We start from the raw sequence: 20,025 nt of genomic DNA, 5'->3' as shown, positions 1-20,025 counted from the left end.
CTATAAAATTATCTTAAATCTGAGGAGTTATCAGGTGGGCAAAATTGTTCCCTTGAGTAAAAAACACCTGTTAGCTAGTTAAGTGAGAACCACAAATAATAACATAGGGCTCATTCTGTTTCTTTCCTCACTCTCTCAAACATACTGTATACAAACACAATATTAAAGTACGTTTTCCAAGTTCTTATTCAACCAGGTTGTGGAGTGCTCCAGCACATTTTCCTGTTGCTTTAGGTTAAAACTTTAGTATGTAAATTTAATTAAAATGTCTTAATACCAAACCAAATGATCTCCGCCTGGGTTGCATACAGGTGTGTGATTCATACAAGCCAATGAACACTCAGTGAGTAGAGTAATAGTGGAACATCAAAAGGGATTCAAAAGCCTGATCAACAGGAGGTTAAAGCAGTAACCATAACACAGACACATACTGTACACACTCAAGCAACTTCTCCCTTACAAACAGAACACATTTTATTTTGCACTTGTTCCTAAGGGTTTTCATACTATACTGTAGTGCTTGAAGGGCAAAGTACTGGGCCGACACCCAGGAGGGGGGTTAAGTGTGTAAGAAGTCAGGAATACAAAGGGTTAACATCCCCACCCTGGGAGGTTTGACAAGGCCGATAAGACCTATAGCACTCTGTAAAAAGGTCCAGTTCAAAACGAAAAAGGGTTCTACATGGGATAAATCTACCCCAAGGTCTCCCCAAACTTGATCCTGGACCTTTTGGTTTTTGCCCTAGTACTACACAGCTGATTCAAATAACCAACTCATCATCAAGCTTTGATTATTTGAATCAGCTGTGTAGTGCTAGGGCAAAAACCAACACATGTACCCAGGAGAGTCCCAGGACAGAGTTTGGGAAACCCTGGTCTAGTGCCTAGATTCAGGGATTATAAATAATTGGTCCAACTGTGCAGGGGTAATGCAAAAGGTCCACATTTAGGTGGCTTTGCTGTTGACCCTTTACCTCTTAAATATCACTTACTGACTTGTTACTCCTCTCTGCATGAGGTGACAACAATGCAAGGATAAGGTTTGTTATTGGGACTCATGTCTGCATCATTTTCACAAACAAATGCAGTGCTCTATGAATGCTGTCTTTAAGTAACAGATATGCTTGTTCAGCAACATTTGCACTTATAGAGGTACACTTAAAGAGGTGGGGATGTAGACCATTGTTGCCACCTTGGGGAGGTGTAAGGAAAACCTCCTTATAGCACCACCACCTAACCCCAGCCCTGTTCTCATTGCAGTAGCTCTTCCCAGGATATTGGCTTGGAGAAGACCTCTCGCTCCAGCCAGAGGTCATAGTTCATCTGGAAGTCCTCTGGCAGGTCGACACGCTGTCCCAGAACGCTCTGCAGGCAGTTGTCCACGGGCAGGAAGTCAGGGTTGCTCTGGTTGTTGTCGTAGCGGCGGCTGTTGAAGCGCTCAATGTTGGCGCGCAGAGCACACTCCTCTGCCTGGAAGTCCCAGGGCCGCGCATCCAGGTCTGCTGTCAAAGAAACATGGAAGCTCATTACTTGGGGTAATGGGGTAACTTGAAAAACGTAGGGGTGCTTACATTTAGCAGTTCACAGTCATTGTGGGGAAATGTTTCACGGTCACGTCTATGATAGCAGCTCCCAATCATATCATGTCAATCACTGACTGAAAAACTCAATGGGCTTTTTCTGGGTCGATTTGTGTCGACAGCGACTCACCGTTACCGTAAGCCCAATCGTCATTGAGGCGATGGCGGACCTTCTGGTAGATGGCAGACATGGTCTTCATGTTGCTCTTCCTCCACTGGCGGCCCAGGTACTTGGTTTGCACTTTGAGCAGCTTGAGGACATACAGCTGCATCATGGCCTGTTTGACCTTCAGCGCCCTCTTCAGGATAGGTGCAGACTTGAACACCACCAGCATCTGACAGAGAGAAGTGCGAGGTATGAAATGATGATCTAAAAGAATCGCAGACTGATGTCTTTCCTAGTGAATAAGAATAACTCTGCGTTGTTTTGGGTGGGTGGGTCTCTCCCTCACCATGGTTCTGGAGTGCTTCCACTTGGTCAGCTTGTTCAGAATCCTCAACAGGTTGATACAGGAGAACAGGTTCCTCCAGCAGAACTGGTTGATGTCTCCAGCCTCCTGAAGAACACAGACAAACCAACCAATTGGTATCAACACCTCACCTCCAACCTTTGACTACCGTAACATTTCCATTAGGTACACTGGTGTGTCCCCTACCCTTCTACAAAAACATTGCCCAGGCGTTTGAGTTCAGATATTACAATCAGTATTTTATTTCTGTGAGGGATGGAGTGTGAAACTTACCAAACTCTCTGCAGTAAGTTCCGGAAGCTCATGCACCACACAGTAAGGGAAGTCCAGCACAGAAATACTGCAGGAGATAGAATGAGAAAGGTGGTGGGAGAGATGATTACTAAAAAGGGTCACAGAACTTCTTGATCATCTGGGTCTTGAAATGGTTCAAATTCACCAACGTACCTGTTCTTGGCTGTGATGTAAGACATGATGTTCTGGTTGAAGAACTTGAGAATGAGAGGAATACAGTTGGCAAACACCAGGTGCTGAGCCATGTACTCAAACTGTTGAAAATAATCCCACAAGAAACAGAAGGGTAAGGCAAGGTAAGACCATTCACAAGTTTGAGGTGCTTGTGAGAAATTACCACTCCTATTAAGTGGTTGTCAATACTTGGTAGATGAGGCTAAGTCAGAGTTTGACTGTATTTGGTGGTAGTGGTTGAGTGTGGGTTGCCAGTACCTGGTAGACGTGATTGAGTTTGAAGTGTTTGAGAAGCAGCAGCAGGATGGCAGAGATGGCCTTAACAATGACCTCCTTGTGGCGGTTAACATCTACACCAAGCTTCATGCTCTGGAGCACCGTGGTCCTGCAGATACAGTATCAAATCAAACCCTTTCAATTGGAGCTCGACTGAATACAGCTCCCTTTCAAAACTAACAGTTGACTCACGGCATCTCCTCAGGCAGCACATCTGCCAGGATGTTGATGGAGTCTGTCTTGGCCTTGGAGGTGGGGGCTGCCGCCAGCAGGATCTTCAGCAGGGCAATCTGATAGGGAGAAGAGTCACAGGTCAATTTTGCCAAAGGTTTAGAGGTCATAGAAATGGACTGGAGATCTATGTTCATCAGCATACAAGGGGAGCAGAACACTCACCATGTACTGAGGCAAGCTGGGAAGAATGCCCTGGTATAGCAGCTCAGTGGAGCACATCTCCACATCCTCTTCCCCCTATAAACAAACACAATAAAAAAAATTAAATAAACACTTGTTGCCCTTTCTCTTGGACAGTAATATTCCTGCATATATCCCAGTGATAGGTCAGTGATATGCATTGGCACTCACCCCTGACAATGGAGTTTTCTGAAACTCATCCTCCTTGGCAATCTGAATCTCAGCTATAGAGATGTACTTATGCTGCAAGGAAATGGAGAACACTGTCACTGTCACACACTGTCACTGTATCCCCTCACGACCTCACTCCACCCATCCCGCAACAGTGCCAGAGAGACTGGGGGATGATAAACCTGCCCCTCAAAATCCCAGTGACCAGGCCATTGATAGGGTGCTAGGGTCAGGTTTCTAGAGGGCCAGACACCTAACAGGCCTTCTGCCTTCACAGGTCAGAGACTCCTCAGTTTCTCTCCAAGTGGACATGTGTAATGGAGTGAGTGGACAGAGTTGAGTTGGTGTAACTATTGTAACTTGTGTTTGCTGTTTATGGTTCCAATCTGTCTATTGTTAGTTGTTCATAGTAGTTGTGCTAGGTGTTATACAGTCCTTTTCTTACGTCCCTATCACTTCATCCCCCTAGAATCGATATCCACGCAGAAATCAAATTACCATAATAAAATTTAAAAATCTTCCATAAAAAGCTATAGATAATGTTTTTCTGCATGGGCAGAAATCCGCCAATGTCGGCCTTCCGCATCTGCTGTGGAAGGTGGCAGAGCAACAGTGCTGTTTCTCAGACCAGGACACATCACAAAACATCTCACAAAAACGTCTGTAGCATCCGAACGGTTAGGGCTACTAACTATACCGAACAAAAATACAAAAGCAACATGTAAAGTGTTGGACCCATGTTTCATGAGCTGAAATAAAAGATTCCAGAAATGCTCCATACGCACAAAAACCTTCTCAAATTTGGTTCACATCCCTATTGGTGAGCATTTCTCATTTGCCAAGATAATTCATCCACCTGACAGGTGTGACATATCAAGAAGCTGATTAAACAGCATGACATTACACAGGTGCACCTTGTGCTGGGGACAATAAAAGCCACTAAAATGTGGAGTTGGGTCACACAACACAATGCCACAGATGTATAAAAAATAAATGACTTGCCTAGTTAAATAACGGTTACATCAAGTTGAGGGAGTAGGCAATTGGCATGCTGACTGCAGCAATGTCCACCAGAGCTGTTGCCAGAGAATTTAATGTTCAATTCTGTACTATGAGCGGCCTCAAACCACATGTAACCTCGCCAGCCCAGGACCTTCACACGTCTTCTTCACCTGCGCGATCATCTGAGACCAGCCATCCGGACAGCTGATTAAACTGAGGAGTATTTTGGTCTGTAATAAAGCCCTTTTGTGGGGAAAAACATATTCTGTTTGACTGGGCCAGGCTCTCCAGTGGGTGGGCCAGGCTCCCAAGTGGGTGGGCCTATGCCCTCCCAGTCCCACCAATGGCTGCGCACCTGCCCAGTTAACTGTAATTCATAGATTAGGGCCTAATGAATGTATTTCAATTGACTGATTTCCTTATATGAACTGTAAACTCAGTAAAATCTTTGAAATTGTTGCATGTTGCGTTTATATTTTTGTTCAGTGTAAGACAGTGCCTTCAGAAAGTATTCATGCCCCTTGACTTATTCAAATCAAACTTTATTTGCCACATGTGCCGAATACAACAAGTGTAGACTTTACCACATTTTGTTGCATTACAACCTGAATTCAAAATGGATTAAATATATATCTCACCAATCTATACCCGATAATGACAATGTGAAAACATGTTTTTAGACATTTTTGCAAATTTATTGGAAATGAAATATAGAAGCATCTTATTTCCATTTCACATGACTGGGCAGGTGCACAGCCATTGGTATTCACACCCAAGTCAATATGTTAGAATCACCTTTGGCAGCGATTACAGCTGTGAGTCTTTCTAGGTAAGTCTCTAAGAGCTTTCCACACCTGGAATGTGCAACATTTGCCCATAATTATTTTCTGATTTCTCCAAGCTCTGTCAAATTGTTGTTGACCATTGCTAAAAAAACATTTTTCAGGTCTTCCCATAGATTTTCAAGTAGATTTAGGTCAAAACTGTAACTCAGCCACTCAGGAACATTCACCATCTTCTTAGCAAGCAAATCCAGTGAAGACTCGGCCTTGTGTTTTAGGTTACTGTCCTGCTGAAAGGTGAATTCATCTCCCAGTGTCTGGTGGAAAGCAGACAACCAGGTTTTCCTCAAGGATTTTGCCTGTGCTTAGCTCCATTTATTTATTTATCTGAAAAACTCCCCAGTCCTTAACGATTACAAGCATACCCATAACATGATGCAGCCACTTCTATGCTTGAAAATATGGAGAGTGGGACTCAGTAGTGTGTTGTATTGGATTTGCCCCAAACATAACACTTTGTATTCACGACCAAAAGTGAATTGCTTTGCCACATTTTTTGCAGTATTACTTTAGTGCCTTATTGCAAATAGGATGCATGTTTTGGAATATTTGTATTCTATACAGGCTTCCTTTTCACTCTGTCATTTAGGTTAGTATTGTGGAGCAACTCAAATGTTGTTGATCCAGCCACAGTTCTCCTTTCACAGCCATTAAACTCTGTTTTAAAGTTACAATTGGCCTCATGGAGAAATCCCAGAGCAGTTTCCTTCCTCCGGTAACTGAGTTAGCAAAGACACCTGTATCAATACACCCAGTGACACCATACAAAGTGTAACTAATAACTTCACCATGCTCAAATGGATATTCAATGTCTGCTTTTTTACCCATCTACCAACAGGTGCCCTTCTTTGCTAGGCATTGGAAAACCTCCCTGATCTTTGTGGTTGAACCTGTGTTTCAAATTCATTGCTCGATTAAGGGACCTTACAGATAATTATGTGTGTGTGGTGCAGAGATGAGGTAGTCAATCAACAATCATGTTAAATACCATTATTGCACACAGAGTGAGTCCATGCAACTTGTGAAGCAAATATTTACTCCTGAAGTTATTTAGGCTTGCCATAACAGAGGTTGAATACTTATTGATTCAAGATATTTTCCCCCCCCAAGACAATTTAGAAAAAACATATTGCCACTTTGATATTATAGGGTATTGTGTGTAGGCCAGTGATAAAAAATCTAAATGTAATATATTTGAAATCAAGGCTGTAACACAACAAAATGTGGAGTGTGTGAATACTTTCTGAAGGCACTATATGACCCCACTATGGAAAGCTGAGACTCTCCCAAAATCGATGGTTCTCTCAGCTCCCCACAAGTGTCACGGGACTCGTCTGAAGTTGGTCCCGCCAATGTGCCAACTTCTGTCTGTAGAATCCAAACGTTTTGAGCTACAAACTAATGACCCCACCATCGCAAGCCTAGACTCTCACCAACATGTTGATTTGTTCTACGACGCCCAAAAGCTTCACAAGACCCGGTACCGTTTTTTTTTTAAATGAATGGAAGTATGGATGTAGTTTTGAGCAAGAAAAAGGGGTTAAATATGGGTCCCACTTTACAACATACTTCCTTTTTTGACTGTTTTTCCATGTATGAATGTTATTCAACGTGTTTCTATGGGCTAAACGCAGTAAGGCAAAATTCAACATTATATCAAATCACTTAAATCAAATAGCAAAATGATCCTTGGTATGACATATTAAAACAATTCCACATTAGCTTTGTAGAACCCCCCCAACCAAATGCATAGACTTTAGCGGGATAACAATAATATCGCTTGTGCTATTGTATCCAATTACCCATTCATTGTATTGCTATCTGTATATATTCATTCATATCTCTTTGTACAGAACCACATCCAACTCCTATCCTCTGGAAATTAAGTTCTCAATTGTGTGACACTGAGGTTGCCCTATTCTTCTGAATAATAACGTGTCAGTGTCACAGACCAGCCCAACTTAAGCCGCTCTCTTTCAGGCACAATGCAGGATTATTAAGCAATAACTAGAACATCTATCCATGTTTAACAATGCTTGAGACATGTTGAGAACTGCATAATACCTGCTTCAATGTTCTGATGCTTTCATGGATGGGTCTGGGTAGGCCGACAACTGTATCTGTGTCACTGCAATACAAATAACCACGAAATCTAGGTCAAGGATCCTCGACAAGAAATTACTTTTCAAGATGAATAGTAAATCTCTGTTAAAGGGATACTTCAAGATTTGGGAAATGAGCTTGTGAATATCATTTTTATTTATCTGCGTCCAGTATGTAGGAAGTTAAGAGGTAGTTTCACGAGCCAATGCTAACTAGCGTTAGTGCAATGACTGGAGGTATATGGTTTGCGCTAGCGCTAGTTAGCAACTTTCATTTTCGGTTTTGTACACCAGCTTCAAACAATATATTTTTGGTTATGGAAAAGATATTACACAGCGGTTTTGAGGGAACAATAATTTTTTACACTGTACTTGCTTGTTTTGTCACATAAAAAATTTGGTTAACAATAAGAATTTTAGCAACCTGGAAATGGCGGAGCGATTTCTACATAGTGCATCTTTAAATGAAAAAAAAGACACCAATTGAACTTACTTTCCAAGCGTATAGCCAATAAATTTGCTTCTACTTGATTCCAGGAAATGTTCTATGTCCTTTTCCCTGTAAAAAGCAAAACAAAACAAAAAAATATAGTCATATACTATTAGGCACATTATACAAGACACATAAAACCACAAAGTACATCTAAAGACACAGCTTAATCTGTAGCAAATGGTCTTCTTGAGGTCTCCCTCAGCCCCGCACCTGACTTTGGGGGCCCAGGGCAGCCCCTTGGGGAAGTTCACCCTCTCTGAGGGGGGGTGTGGGATGGGCGGGGGCATGACCTCATCCCGCTCCATGGGAAAAGGCTCCACCTCCATGGAGTTGTCATTGTCATCGTTGTCATCCTCATCTTCACGAGGGTCATCTGACTTGTAGGGGTCCTTCTCATTGAAGGCATCCAGGTTGTCCTGTTTTGTCAGGGACTAATGGAGAGGAAAGGGTACTTTTCAAATGAGCCTGACAATATTACATTGAGCAAGTGTCAAACAGGGGGTTGCCTTCACTTTGTTGCCTTGCATTGAGATTTCATTCAGGCACGGTAGAGGTTACCTTGTGTTCACGGCGTGCCCGTTTCTGCTGCTGTTCGATGAGGTCAGAGGCGGAAGCTGGAGGCGAGGCTGCCCTCATGCTCCTGATGACCCGGATGCTGTCCTCTGGGAGGGGGGGCAAGCACAGCTGCTCTCGCTTACGCACCTTAATGTTCTGGAGCTGTTCAAACCCCCCGAGGGTGAACTGGAGCAGATGAGAAGACATGTTGTAAAAGAGAGAAATATATATGCCAGCCAAAAGTACCTGGCTAACACAATAGCCAAAATCAGCTAAATAAGATCAAATCCCTCACTCACCAGTATGCTCTTCCACAGCAGCAGAAGAACCTTCTTCATAGGGAAGTGGGGTGCGTGGCCACTGCAGAACTTGGTCACCATGCCAAACAGCATGACAGAGATGGGCTCGTTGTTGTACAGAGGAGAGCCTGGGAGAGAGAGGGGGGAGAAAGAGCAAAACTAGTCCAAAATTACTCCTCTACAAAACCCTTCTATCTAATAGAAACACACACACTCTTACCCAGCTCTGTTTTAAAGGTCTCCCTGGTGGCCCTCCACTCAGGTGAGTCAGCTGTGTCCTCCTGCTGGATGGTCTCCACCATCAGATACATGATGTTGAGCAGCACCCTGAGGAACACTAGCATCAGAGGACTCCAATACACTGGTGTATAAACTATATAGAGCTGCAGGAAAGTCCGTGTGTAATCTTACCTGAGGTCTGTGCTGTCAGCCAAGGAGATTGCTGGCTTTCTGACTGCACTGCTACAGGCAGCACTGTTACTGAGAGCGAAGAAGCAGAGGAGAGAGAGGGGAGAAGAGGAGTGAAAGAAGTATCAGCTACCTGATTTTGACAACATTTTGTATAGCAAAGAAACTCTTCCCAAAAACAATGACATCTCACTGATTTGTAGTTCCAACTTACTCAACCTCCATGTTGAGCAGCTCCACCAGAGCAGTGAAGGTGCCAACATCCAGCAGCAGGAAGATGTTGTACCTCATCCAGTGCTGCACTTCTGCCTCAGAGCTGCACTCTGCAAATGTCCCTGTAGAGCCACAGATAGGAAACATGACTTAAGTGCTGAAACATTGTTTGCTGGCTGCCTCACTATAAAAACATATGGCAACAGCTACCTCTTCACAGGTTGAATTAGTCAACTTACGCTGCTAAAGCCTTGAGTGATGATGACCTACCCTGAGCCATGTAAAGGATGGCCCTGGCCACCTTCAGCCTCTTCTCCCTGGTGATCACCTCCAGGCCGTCCAGTAGACGCATGGCGTGAGCTCTGTGTTGAGACACGTCCAGCTCAGTCCATTTTTTATCAGACACTGAGACAGCGCAGGAACAAAAGACACTCAGTCAGAGGTACTATATAAGCACACTGGAGGAAGACAACGCATTCAAGTCGTTAAGGTATGTACCATGAATTCGGAATTCCTCCTCAAAGCATTTTCTGTTGAGAAGAAATTCTGGTCCTTCAGTGTAACTGTATAGCTCTGGAGAAGATAAGTAGGCAAAGTTGGTACCAAATTCACAAGAGAATGTCATAGAGGTCACTATTTAAAAAATAATAAAGGAGGTTGTCCAGAAATACCTCACCTGACAGTTCAGCAGACCACTTGTCTGTATCTGCATACTCAAACTCGAGGTCTGGAGACTCAGAGAAGCCCTATGTCGGACCACAGACAAAAATACACTACTGTATTGCTATTTCGGACCACAAAGAGACGAAAATGTGAGCACATTCCAATGTCCGTAGTCTTTTTATTTTGGGAAATATTGTTTTAAGTTTGCAGCCAGATGGGGCAAGTCCATTGCATTTGGACTTGACAGTATTCAATATAGTGAACTCCTAGAAGATTGTAGGATCAATGGTGTTTGGAATGTCAAGAGATGCCATTGGCTTTATAGACATACACAACTGTGGGAAGCATTGGAGTTAACATGGGCAAGCACCCCTGTTGTACGCTTTAGACACCTTGAACCCGAGAAATGGGGGGGGGGGTATTAGGGATCCGAAGTGCCCTGTACGAGAGATAAATGTTTTGTACACTCAGTGTATATCTACTATAGTAACGAGTTCTGAATAGCAGAAGGCTTGAGCTATATTTAAACAGAAGCTAGATAGCTATAGCAAGCTATTTAGCGTCCATGACTACTGTAGCAATCGTTACCTAGCTAGCTAACGTTAACAGGTAGCGTTGGACAAGTGGCAGTTCCGTGTTCAGGGTTAACAATTCTGAAAGCGAGCCACAATTCTTAACTAGCTTACTGTTGGCCATCAGAACAGTTGTAATGGGTGAAAACGGACCAGGAGATAAATAAATATCTAGTTAGCATGTATTGGCTAATGCGCTAGTTGCTAGCTACCGTTCGGCTTGTTGCTAGCACAAAACATGCATTTATGATGCAGAACGTAATACAGTAAACCAGTATTTTTTTGGTCCTTACCTCTGAGTCTTTTCTTTGATTACGGACAAATTCACCCCTACTTTTGTTGGGTAACATAGCCCTCTGTTTATTGTTAACAATCAATCCACCACCATTACCACCAACGTCCATGTTTGATTGACCAACAAAGTTTTCCTTTTTCGTGTGGCTTTCCGGGTGACTAGACGCAGACTTTCTTCTTCTTCGTGTGAATTTCCGGCCGACTAGACACTGTGTTGAGTGCTGCCTTTTGCAGGTTGGAACCCCTTCTCTCAAAACTCTATGTAGATATTGTGCACTAAAATCTCTCACACACCAATATTTTTATGCTGCTGCAACTACCACATCAATTTCCGCTCCATCAGTGCAGTGCAGTTGATCACCATGGCTATAAACACAAGAAACCCAACCTTAATAAAACCAGTTTTCTCTGGATCTTTCTATTCAGGCCTACTCACTGGGGGGTTCCTAGTCGAATCCCTCATCCTTGGGCTATCCTCTACTCTCCTTACTGCCTGAGCATATGAAATATTCTTCCCCACTCAAAATGGCAATCTCAATGTGTCTCTCTCATACAGGGCGCTTCGGATCTCCAGTTGTATGGGCACCCCCACAGTTTACACACAGTGATTTCTCAACCCCAACTTCACACTAAAGGTCAACACAAATGCGAATGCCGAAAACTCAAACTTTTTCCTTGGGTCTGGGTCGGGTCCTGTTTGATTGTCATCAGGTCTCGGGTCTATGTAACTAGCTGATAGACCTGAGTGGACACAAATGGACCCGACCACAGCTCTGCATAGTCTATAACATATTTATTTTATGTGAATAAGGTGAATTTATTGACTTATAGAAGACCTAACCAACCAATAAAGACATATTCGTTAACCAGAAGAGCAACTAGGCTGATAAACATAGTTTTTTTGTCACTCGGGTCTTGTCTAGACCCGTTAGGGTACGGTTTTGGCCTAGGTCTGGTTGTCGTCGGGTCCATTCGGGTTTGGGTCTGAATGTCCTCTGGTCCGTTCGAGTCTGGGTCCCCCTTTAAAAATAAATATTGGGTTCGGGTCTGATTGTCCTCGGGTCCGGGTCCAATTGTTTTGACCCGAGAAGGCCTATACTTCACACTCCCTCTGACTATGCCCTCCTGCACACTTTCCAAATTGTGGAATCTCCCTTCTACATACTGCTGCCACATGTCCAAATCCTTGGCACTTAGAGCATCGTAGTGGGTTTGGACCAAACACCATCACCGAATAGCTAATATACCCTAGCCTGACCTTATCAGGTAGAAAGTCCATATCAAAGCTCAACAAGACAGACAGCGTATTCTCTGTCTCACTATTTCCACCGGGTCTGTGTCTCACCAAACGGCAGGCATCACAAACACCAGGAATATTATTTCTCATCTTAACCACCTTTACACTCAATGCCACCCAACTGATCACTCCTTTGAGCGGTGCCCTGCTCCGGAAAACAAAGAACGACACAGGTTGAGCCCTGAGATGCATGACGCGGAACACCTGCTGCCTCTGGGCGGAGGATGCAAAAAACATTTAGACAAAAAAATCCCTTTCTCAAAACTTTCACAGATGTAACCGTTCCCAATTTGTCATTTACCCAGTTTGAAACAATGTATAGTTCGGCCAAAAAGCAGGAATCCACTTTTTTTTTTTTTTATGTCACTCCTACCAGTCCAAAATCATCTCAGGCTCCTCAGGGCAAATATTGGAAGTCTCTACTTCACCCTGGTCAAGCTCACTTCGAAACTCCAACCTACTGGGCATAGATGTCAATTCAGAGTCTATTCCACATTGGTTCAATGTAATTTCATAAAAATTATGTGGAAACAACGTTGATTCAAACAGTGTGTGACCAGTGGGATGCCACTCCCTCCATGGTCACCTGCAACAGGAGACAGGAACTCACACTCAGTAGTTGTTTTGTACTCTTTAACACCATTAGGTATTTATTCAGAAGACAGGTTTGAGCCTGGAGCCTTTCTTCCCATTCTTCCGCCTCTGCGTCATGACTCACACTCTCATTCACACCCTCAGCAATCTCTTCCCCGACGCAGACCTTCTTACATCTCACTGCCTTTTACAGGTCGGAGTGTGAATTTAACATTTTTGTCACAAAAAAATGGAAAAGGAGAAGAAAAGAAACCCCTACACATCTCAGGAGGCTGCTGAGTGGAGGACGGCTCATAATAATGTGTGGCATGGAGTAAATGGAATGGTATCAAACACATGGAAACCATGTGTTTGTGTTCAATACTATTTCAGTAATTCCGTTCCAGCAATTACTAAGAGCCCATCCTCCCCAATTAAGGTACCACCGGCCGCCTGTGCAACACATATTCAGTACAAAAAAAATATCCTACTCCAGGCCTGGAAGGATGGAACCACTCCTCTCAAAACCCCCTGTAGATCTTCTGCACTAAAATCTCTTACACCCAATCAGTGCAGTACAGTTGATAATCATAGCAATAAGCACAAGAAATCCTACCTTACTAAAACTCATCCTATCTGGATCTCTCTCTTCAGGCCTACTCACTGAGGAATAGCCTTGAAGGGTCAGTGTTTCTCCCTTTCCTCTCTTAACCTGTGAGTCTGTCACTTCACTTAATACAGATGTTTATTAGCTATCAGTTCCATTATTTCCTGTAGTATTCATGGTCTCTGAACTTGTGGCCTTTATTTTCTGTCTTGCTGTAGCATAATACTACAAGCGGAGAGCAGACTGTGACTCAAAGCGAACAAATTGTTTTTTCATCCAGAAGCTTACTCCAAGACCATTGAGGACAACAACAGTGACTTGACCTACTTCCCAGCCTCCCGTCTACAGAGTGCATCTTGGAAGGTGGTGGAAATTGTCACCAGTGATTCTCAGCGTTGGAGCCAACCCTGCAGACTCCCCTGAAGGAGAGGGATCACCAGCATGGATGGCACTTGTTGACCTGATGATGTGGGTGGCGATATCTGTGCTGCAGGACCTTGATGGTACTCCAACCTGGACTCAGGGGTAGACGTAACATAGTAAATGTAAATCCGGTATACCCAAATTAGTATGATATGTTAAGTTTCGTATGCTATGTATTTATTTTGTGGATGTCCATCATCCATTTTGTATGTTCTAAATTCCAATTTGTATATGTTACGAACTGCAAATCATACAATATGTTACGAATTTGAAAAATGATATAATATTGTGGCTAACGTTAGGTGGGTGGCTAATGTTAATGTTAGCTAGGTGGCTAACATTAGCTAGGCTATGGGTTAGGATTAAGGTTATGAGTTAGGTTGAAGGGTTAGCTAACATGCAAAGTAGCTAAAAAGTAGTAAGTAGTTGCAAAGTTACTAATTAGCTAAAATGCAACCTTTGGGTTGCTAGATGTTTGCGTTATACGCCCACCCCGACCAATCACCCAACTTTAGTTTTTGCCCACTAATTTAAGTGTCCCGGATTCTATGTAACCATACCAAACTTAACATATCATACTAATTTAAGTGTCCCGGATGTATGTTTACTATGTTATGTATAGTCTATGAGACCAGGGCTGGGTTTCCCAAAAGCATCGTAGCACTAAGGTCGTCTTAATTCCATTTAAATGAAATGGATATAAGATGATTTTAGTGCTAAGATGATTTTGGGAAACCCAACCCAGGCTGGTTACTCTGCACTTCACAGATGTTTTAAATGATACAAAGCAGATGCAGGTCCTATTCTCCAGGCACTCCAATGTGCACTCCATACTTGATGACCTGCTGAGTGTGGCTGCACAGAGAAAAGCCCTGACTGCTGGATTTGGTGAGGCTTCTGGGACTGTCATGACAGCGGTCACTCGAAGTGTCTGTCAGCTGATCACATTTGACTGCAAGACTGGACCCTCCTGTATAAACTTCCACTTTATCTGAGTCCCCTTTTGTCCATGGAGAACTTCTTGTGATTGGTTAACCAACCATATACACCATTGTGACCAAACTTCTGAACCTAATCTAATGTGGTGCACCAAAGGAGGATTCCACAGCCCTGCAGTCGTTGTAGGATCAGAGGACATGGGGAAAAGAGTAAGCTCTCTATGAATACAATTACAGTATGTTAGTCAGACAAATGTAGTTTAGTGAGTTACAACTGTGGTGTTATGTCCGTTTACAGTTGAGTAAACTGCAGCCTTGTATGCACTTGGCAGATCATTGACACCAGAGGAGAAACCAAGCCTCCAAACAAGTGAGTCAACTAATCACAGAATATATGGATTTGGAGGTAAATAGTTAAGACTTCTTCCTATCCTTCAGGTGATCGTAAATCACCCAAGGGAGATTTCCTCTGCCGTGTTTGGAGGGCAGTGAAGCGAGTTAACCTATGGCTGCTGTAGACGTATCAGGAGCTAGGACTGAAATACACAGTCATTGTTGGCCCAGTCTTAAATTTTTTGAAAACAGCAAAATCAAATATTTGTTATACTTTAATCTATATTTTGTCATTTAAAGCATTGTTTACATGAATACAATTGTTTATTCATTCCATTTACTGTGTTTTTTCAAATTTGTGTTAGCATAATATTTTCTAAGTAGAAAACCCCCATACAGTTAGTTACAGAAATGGGACTTAACATCACACTTGGTAAAGAATGACTTGAACATTTTTGCACTAGCAGTTTAATTCAAACACAGAAAAGTTTATTAAAGGGATAGGTATACATCAACCAACAGAAAGCAGAAACAGAAATAACAGCATCAGAGAGCATTCAAGTAAATCAATTTGAATTGAGACTCAGCCAGACTACACCAAATAATACACAGAAAAATAATACTTAGTACTGTATAATCTAACATTATGATTTAATTTGCAAAGCTCAAATAAAAGTCCTTAGGTAAAAAGTTAGTTTTGTCGAAACCAGAGATACATAAGCGATTCTCGCATCATGTACGTCTCAGTGATCCTTGCTTCAAATAATAAAGGGTCAACACTTCAGCTCCTCACGCATCACTTGGTTTTGAACACTTGCCAACAAGTGAAACTTGTCATTTGGTATATGGTATTTTCGAGATGAAATTATTAAAAATGGTTACAAATCAATCACATAAGCATAATAATTATATGTCACTAGAGTTCTTCACTATTTACGTCAGTTGAAGTGAAATTGCAGAGCACTGTTGCATACAACAGCCAAATGACCCTGTACTTGAGCTGGTCAGATAAGAACTCTCTCCTGTTAGACAATGTTTTATAAATTGACTATATTTGTCAGTTATTAGGACATCCGGCTAGTCCTTATCGTTATGACAGTATGAATGAATAAAAAAATATGGAAGATTCATTTAACTAAAACTGAATTTGATAGAGGCATTGTAATCAATGCAGTGCATGTAAAGGAATTCTGGGAGATTGAGTCATTTTACTTTATGGCATGCTTTTGGTAGTGCTATACAGACAATACCCAGGGGAAGAAATTGAAAAATGTACTGTACTTTCAAAAACAATGGTATGTACAAAACAAGTGAATTCAAACTACTTTGTTAACTCACAATGGAAGTAACTTTAAAATGTTGACACATCAAGCAGTTTTGGTACCCCCACAATAAGTACAAATCTTTATAAGAGACCACTAGATTTATGCACAGCGATTATATTGCAGAATCAGAACTGTTGGACAGCTTCCAAAGAGGAAGAGAGCAGACAGACATAATCCTACAAGTGATGAATATGTACAGATGAGTCACAAGGCACTGTCACTTGACCAGTAACCAACGTTACGACGCCAATACCCCGCCAACAATGTTCTTCTCACGCATATGTCCTTGCTTGTACTGGCCAACAGCTTTAAGTAGTGTAAAGATGAAAGCGCTTTATCTCACAGTTGCATCAGCTAACATATACACAAATAAAACAGTATCTGTTTCACACAGCTAAAATGGAAGGACAGAAAAGCCTGAAAACCTCAGCAAAAAATAAAATTGTATGCACAGATGTGGTCTGTATTCAATGGACTCGGTGTCCCATGTTAACAGACCAGGGTGACAGTGCATGTCCTTTTAAATGCACAGGTAATACATAAATATTATTTACCCTCTAATACTATCGGCGGGTGAAACTAAAAAACACCATAAAACATGCAGTTTGCAGTCTGATGATCATCATTACTCAACTGAAAATCAACTCTCCCTTATGGAGAGTTGGATGGCTGTGTAAGTTTCTTCTTTCTGCTAAAAACTGACAACAGTGACCATGTGATGGTGACATGAAAACAGGCAGGTATGGATGCAGAGAATAGAGAAGGACAACATGGTGATTAGGAACATTAAGAGAAAACAGGATTCACGACACAAAAAATGATACCAGTAACAATAAACTATCAGCCAACTACAATATTTCTAAAATAATTTCAATAAACGCATTTTCACATAATTAGGACCAGAGATGGAGAAATGTCAACTCCACTATTGTCATTTGAGTCCGATAAGACTCCTTTAATGCAAAACATTTCAGTGTTATTACCCTATAACCATGTGAGACTCAATCAAAACCAGTGCCACCTTGGATAATCGCTCTTCTGGTTACACATACCTTTCTGTATCTACGTGTTGGTGAAGATAACTACATTTCTGTACTGTACGTGCATATATGTACTATACAGAAAATACAATACACGTCTGCCTTAGGAGGTTTAGTCAGTAAAAGTAATCATCTTTTCAATTCAATCACATTTCAGCTCTGTTTCAAAGGGAGAGAGGATAGAGCAGTACAATTAACAGCTGGTAATAAACAATCTATGTGGGTATCATGTTTCCAGTAGGAAACGTGACAATGTGTTTAAGGCCCATTGCAGTCAAACACTTGATTTCCTGTGTTTTATATACACTGCTCAAAAAAATAAAGGGAACACTAAAATAACACATCCTAGATCTGAATGAATTAAATATTCTTATGAATGAAATATTCTTATTAAATACTTTTTTCTTTACATAGATGGACATAGATGGATGTGCTGACAACAAAATCACACAAAAATGATCAATGGAAATCAAATTTATCAACCCATGGAGGTCTGTATTTGGAGTCACAATCAAAATTAAAGTGGAAAACCACACTACAGGCTGATCCAACTTTGATGTAATGTCCTTAAAACAAGTCAAAATGAGGCTCAGTAGTGTGTGTGGCCTCCACGTGCCTGTATGACCTCCCTACAACGCCTGGGCATGCTCCTGATGAGGTGGCGGATGGTCTCCTGAGGATCTCCTCCCAGACCTGGACTAAAGATCCGCCAACTCCTGGACGTGGCGTTGGTGGATGGAGCGAGACATGATGTCCCAGATGTGCTCAATTGGATTCAGGTCTGGGGAAGGGCGGGCCAGTCCATAGCATCAATGCCTTCCTCTTGCAGGAACTGCTGACACAGCCAGCCACATGAGGCCTCGCATTGTCTTGCATTAGGAGGAACCCAGGGCCAACCGCACCAGCATATGGTCTCACAGGGGTCTGGAGGATCTCATCTCGGTACCTAATGGCAGTCAGGCTACCTCTGGCGAGCACATGTGGAGGGCTGTGCGGCCCCCCAAAGAAATGCCACCCCACACCATGACTGACCCACCGCCAAACGCGTCATGCTGGAGGATGTTTGCAGGCAGCAGAACGTTCTCTCACGGCGTCTCCAGACTCTGTTCACGTCTGTCATCTATGTGCTATTGTTGTAACTCTGCTCTTTCTAGTGATAAGCATCAGTGTGCAGCCATTTTTGGGCGAGTGGCATTTAATCTTGGTGTTCTCTGGCAAATGCCAAACGTCCTGCACGTGTTGGGCTGTAAGCACAACCCCCACCGTGGATTGTCGGGCCCTCTTACCACTCTTGGAGTCTGTTCTTGACCATTTTGAGCAGACACATGCACATTTTGTGGCCTGCTGGAGTTCATTTGCAGGCTCTGGCATGTATCTACTTCTCTTGCACAATATTGGCGGAGGTAGCGTCTGCTGCTGGGTGTGCTGCTCGTCCCTCGTCCCTACGCCTCTTGACTGTCTGCTCTCCTGTAGCGCCTCCATGCCTGGACACTACTGCGTGGGTCTGACAACTCTAGCAAACTTCTTGCCACAGCTTCGCATTGATGTGCCATCCTGGATGACTCACTACTGAGCCACTTGTGGGGTTGTGACTCCGTCTACTGCCTACCACTAGAGTGAAAGCACCGCCAGCTTCAAAAGTGACCAAAACATCAGCCAGGAAGCATAGGAACTGAGAAATGGTCTGTGGTCACCACCTGCAGAACCACTCCTTTATTGGGGGTGTCTTGCTAATTGCTATAATTTCCACCTGTTGTCTATTCCAATTGCACAACAGCATGTGAAATTTATTGTCAATCAGTGTTGCTTCCTAAGTGGACAGTTTGATTTCACAGAAGTGTGATTGACTTGGAGTTACATTGTGTTGTTTAAGTGTTCCCTTTATTCTTTTGAGCAGTGTATATTTCTAGACTGAGGTTGGAATAAGGCTGTGGAATTGTTAAAATTACAATAATGCCCTTTTAGTGTAAGAGCTGTTTGAAAAGACTCCCTGATGACATCACCAGACGGTAAATTAGTCAATAGACCAATAAGAAAGAGAGTTCCAAACCTTTCTGACAATAACAGCTAGATTTCGGCTTTCCCCTACCAACTCACACCACTCCCTGACAGTCTTAGCAAAATTCTTGCTTGAGAAATTGCTCTTTGCTAAGAAGCTGTTCGTTTTCAATTAAAATAGTAAAAAAAGAAAAGAAACAATCACAGTAAGGTACTTCATTGTTACCCAGAAATGATTAGATATTGAGATACAAACGGCTGCATTGGACCTTTAAATGCGGTTGGGACTTTCTAGTGTAGAGGCCATTTCTCCCTGTTCCCCTGGCTGGAATGTAATTATTTGAGAAGCGTGCAGTGACGTCAATGCAGAAAATAAATAAAAATCTCAATCACAACTATCCCCTTCCCTACACAATCATTTGGCACAATAATATAAACATAAACATAAATCAAACTACTGATAAACCACCCAAAAAAATTATATTCTAGTGGAGAGTGGGTATGAAATCAGACTTCTGTAGAAAAAAATAAATCTCTAGCAGAGAGTAAAGGTTAAGTGGTGTACTTTCAATTAGTCATTCATGGCCAGTGGGATCCTGCGTATTGGTTTCTTAGAGGAGGTGTGTATTTACAGAACTGATGGTGAAACTAAACACACAAAACAGCAAG

At 42.5% G+C, this 20,025-nt stretch overlaps 1 protein-coding gene across 2 annotated transcripts; it reads right to left on the bottom strand.

Moving 5' to 3' along the window:
• Nucleotides 1-1,239: 1,239 nt before the first annotated feature.
• Nucleotides 1,240-11,005, bottom strand: LOC111970067 (striatin-interacting protein 1 homolog). Of its 2 annotated transcripts, none has more exons than XM_023996569.2 (21): nt 10,822-11,005; nt 9,970-10,039; nt 9,792-9,866; nt 9,564-9,698; nt 9,295-9,415; nt 9,084-9,152; nt 8,893-8,999; nt 8,673-8,800; nt 8,377-8,559; nt 8,029-8,249; nt 7,819-7,884; nt 7,288-7,351; nt 3,380-3,451; nt 3,191-3,265; nt 2,987-3,084; nt 2,777-2,903; nt 2,498-2,598; nt 2,324-2,390; nt 2,033-2,137; nt 1,711-1,915; nt 1,240-1,502 (listed from the first exon to the last, which is right to left on the bottom strand). In XM_023996569.2, exons 1-21 carry the CDS (start codon nt 10,930-10,932, stop codon nt 1,252-1,254), a joined length of 2,451 nt encoding a protein of 816 aa, XP_023852337.1. In that variant the 5' UTR covers nt 10,933-11,005; the 3' UTR covers nt 1,240-1,251. The 2 variants fall into 2 exon arrangements, with proteins under 2 accessions (XP_023852337.1, XP_023852338.1); XM_023996570.2 differs by having other exon boundaries at nt 1,240-1,499; nt 10,822-11,004.
• Nucleotides 11,006-20,025: the final 9,020 nt, after the last annotated feature.

The sequence above is a fragment of the Salvelinus sp. IW2-2015 genome, linkage group LG11 (genome assembly GCF_002910315.2).
Source record: "Salvelinus sp. IW2-2015 linkage group LG11, ASM291031v2, whole genome shotgun sequence".
Classification (NCBI taxonomy): Eukaryota; Metazoa; Chordata; class Actinopteri; order Salmoniformes; family Salmonidae; genus Salvelinus; species Salvelinus sp. IW2-2015.
This window is presented reverse-complemented; position numbering and strand designations above follow the sequence as displayed.

Excerpts from the sequence above, each read along its gene's own strand:
- LOC111970067 (XM_023996569.2), bottom strand. The coding sequence starts at position 10,932 with ATGGACGTTGGTGGTAATGGTGGTGGATTGATTGTTAACAATAAACAG. Across the intron at positions 9,000-9,083 it reads GCTGACAGCACAGACCTCAG|GGTGCTGCTCAACATCATGT; the intron begins GTAAGATTACAC and ends AGTGTTCCTCAG. Across the intron at positions 7,885-8,028 it reads CCCTGGGCCCCCAAAGTCAG|GGAAAAGGACATAGAACATT; the intron begins GTGCGGGGCTGA and ends TGCTTTTTACAG.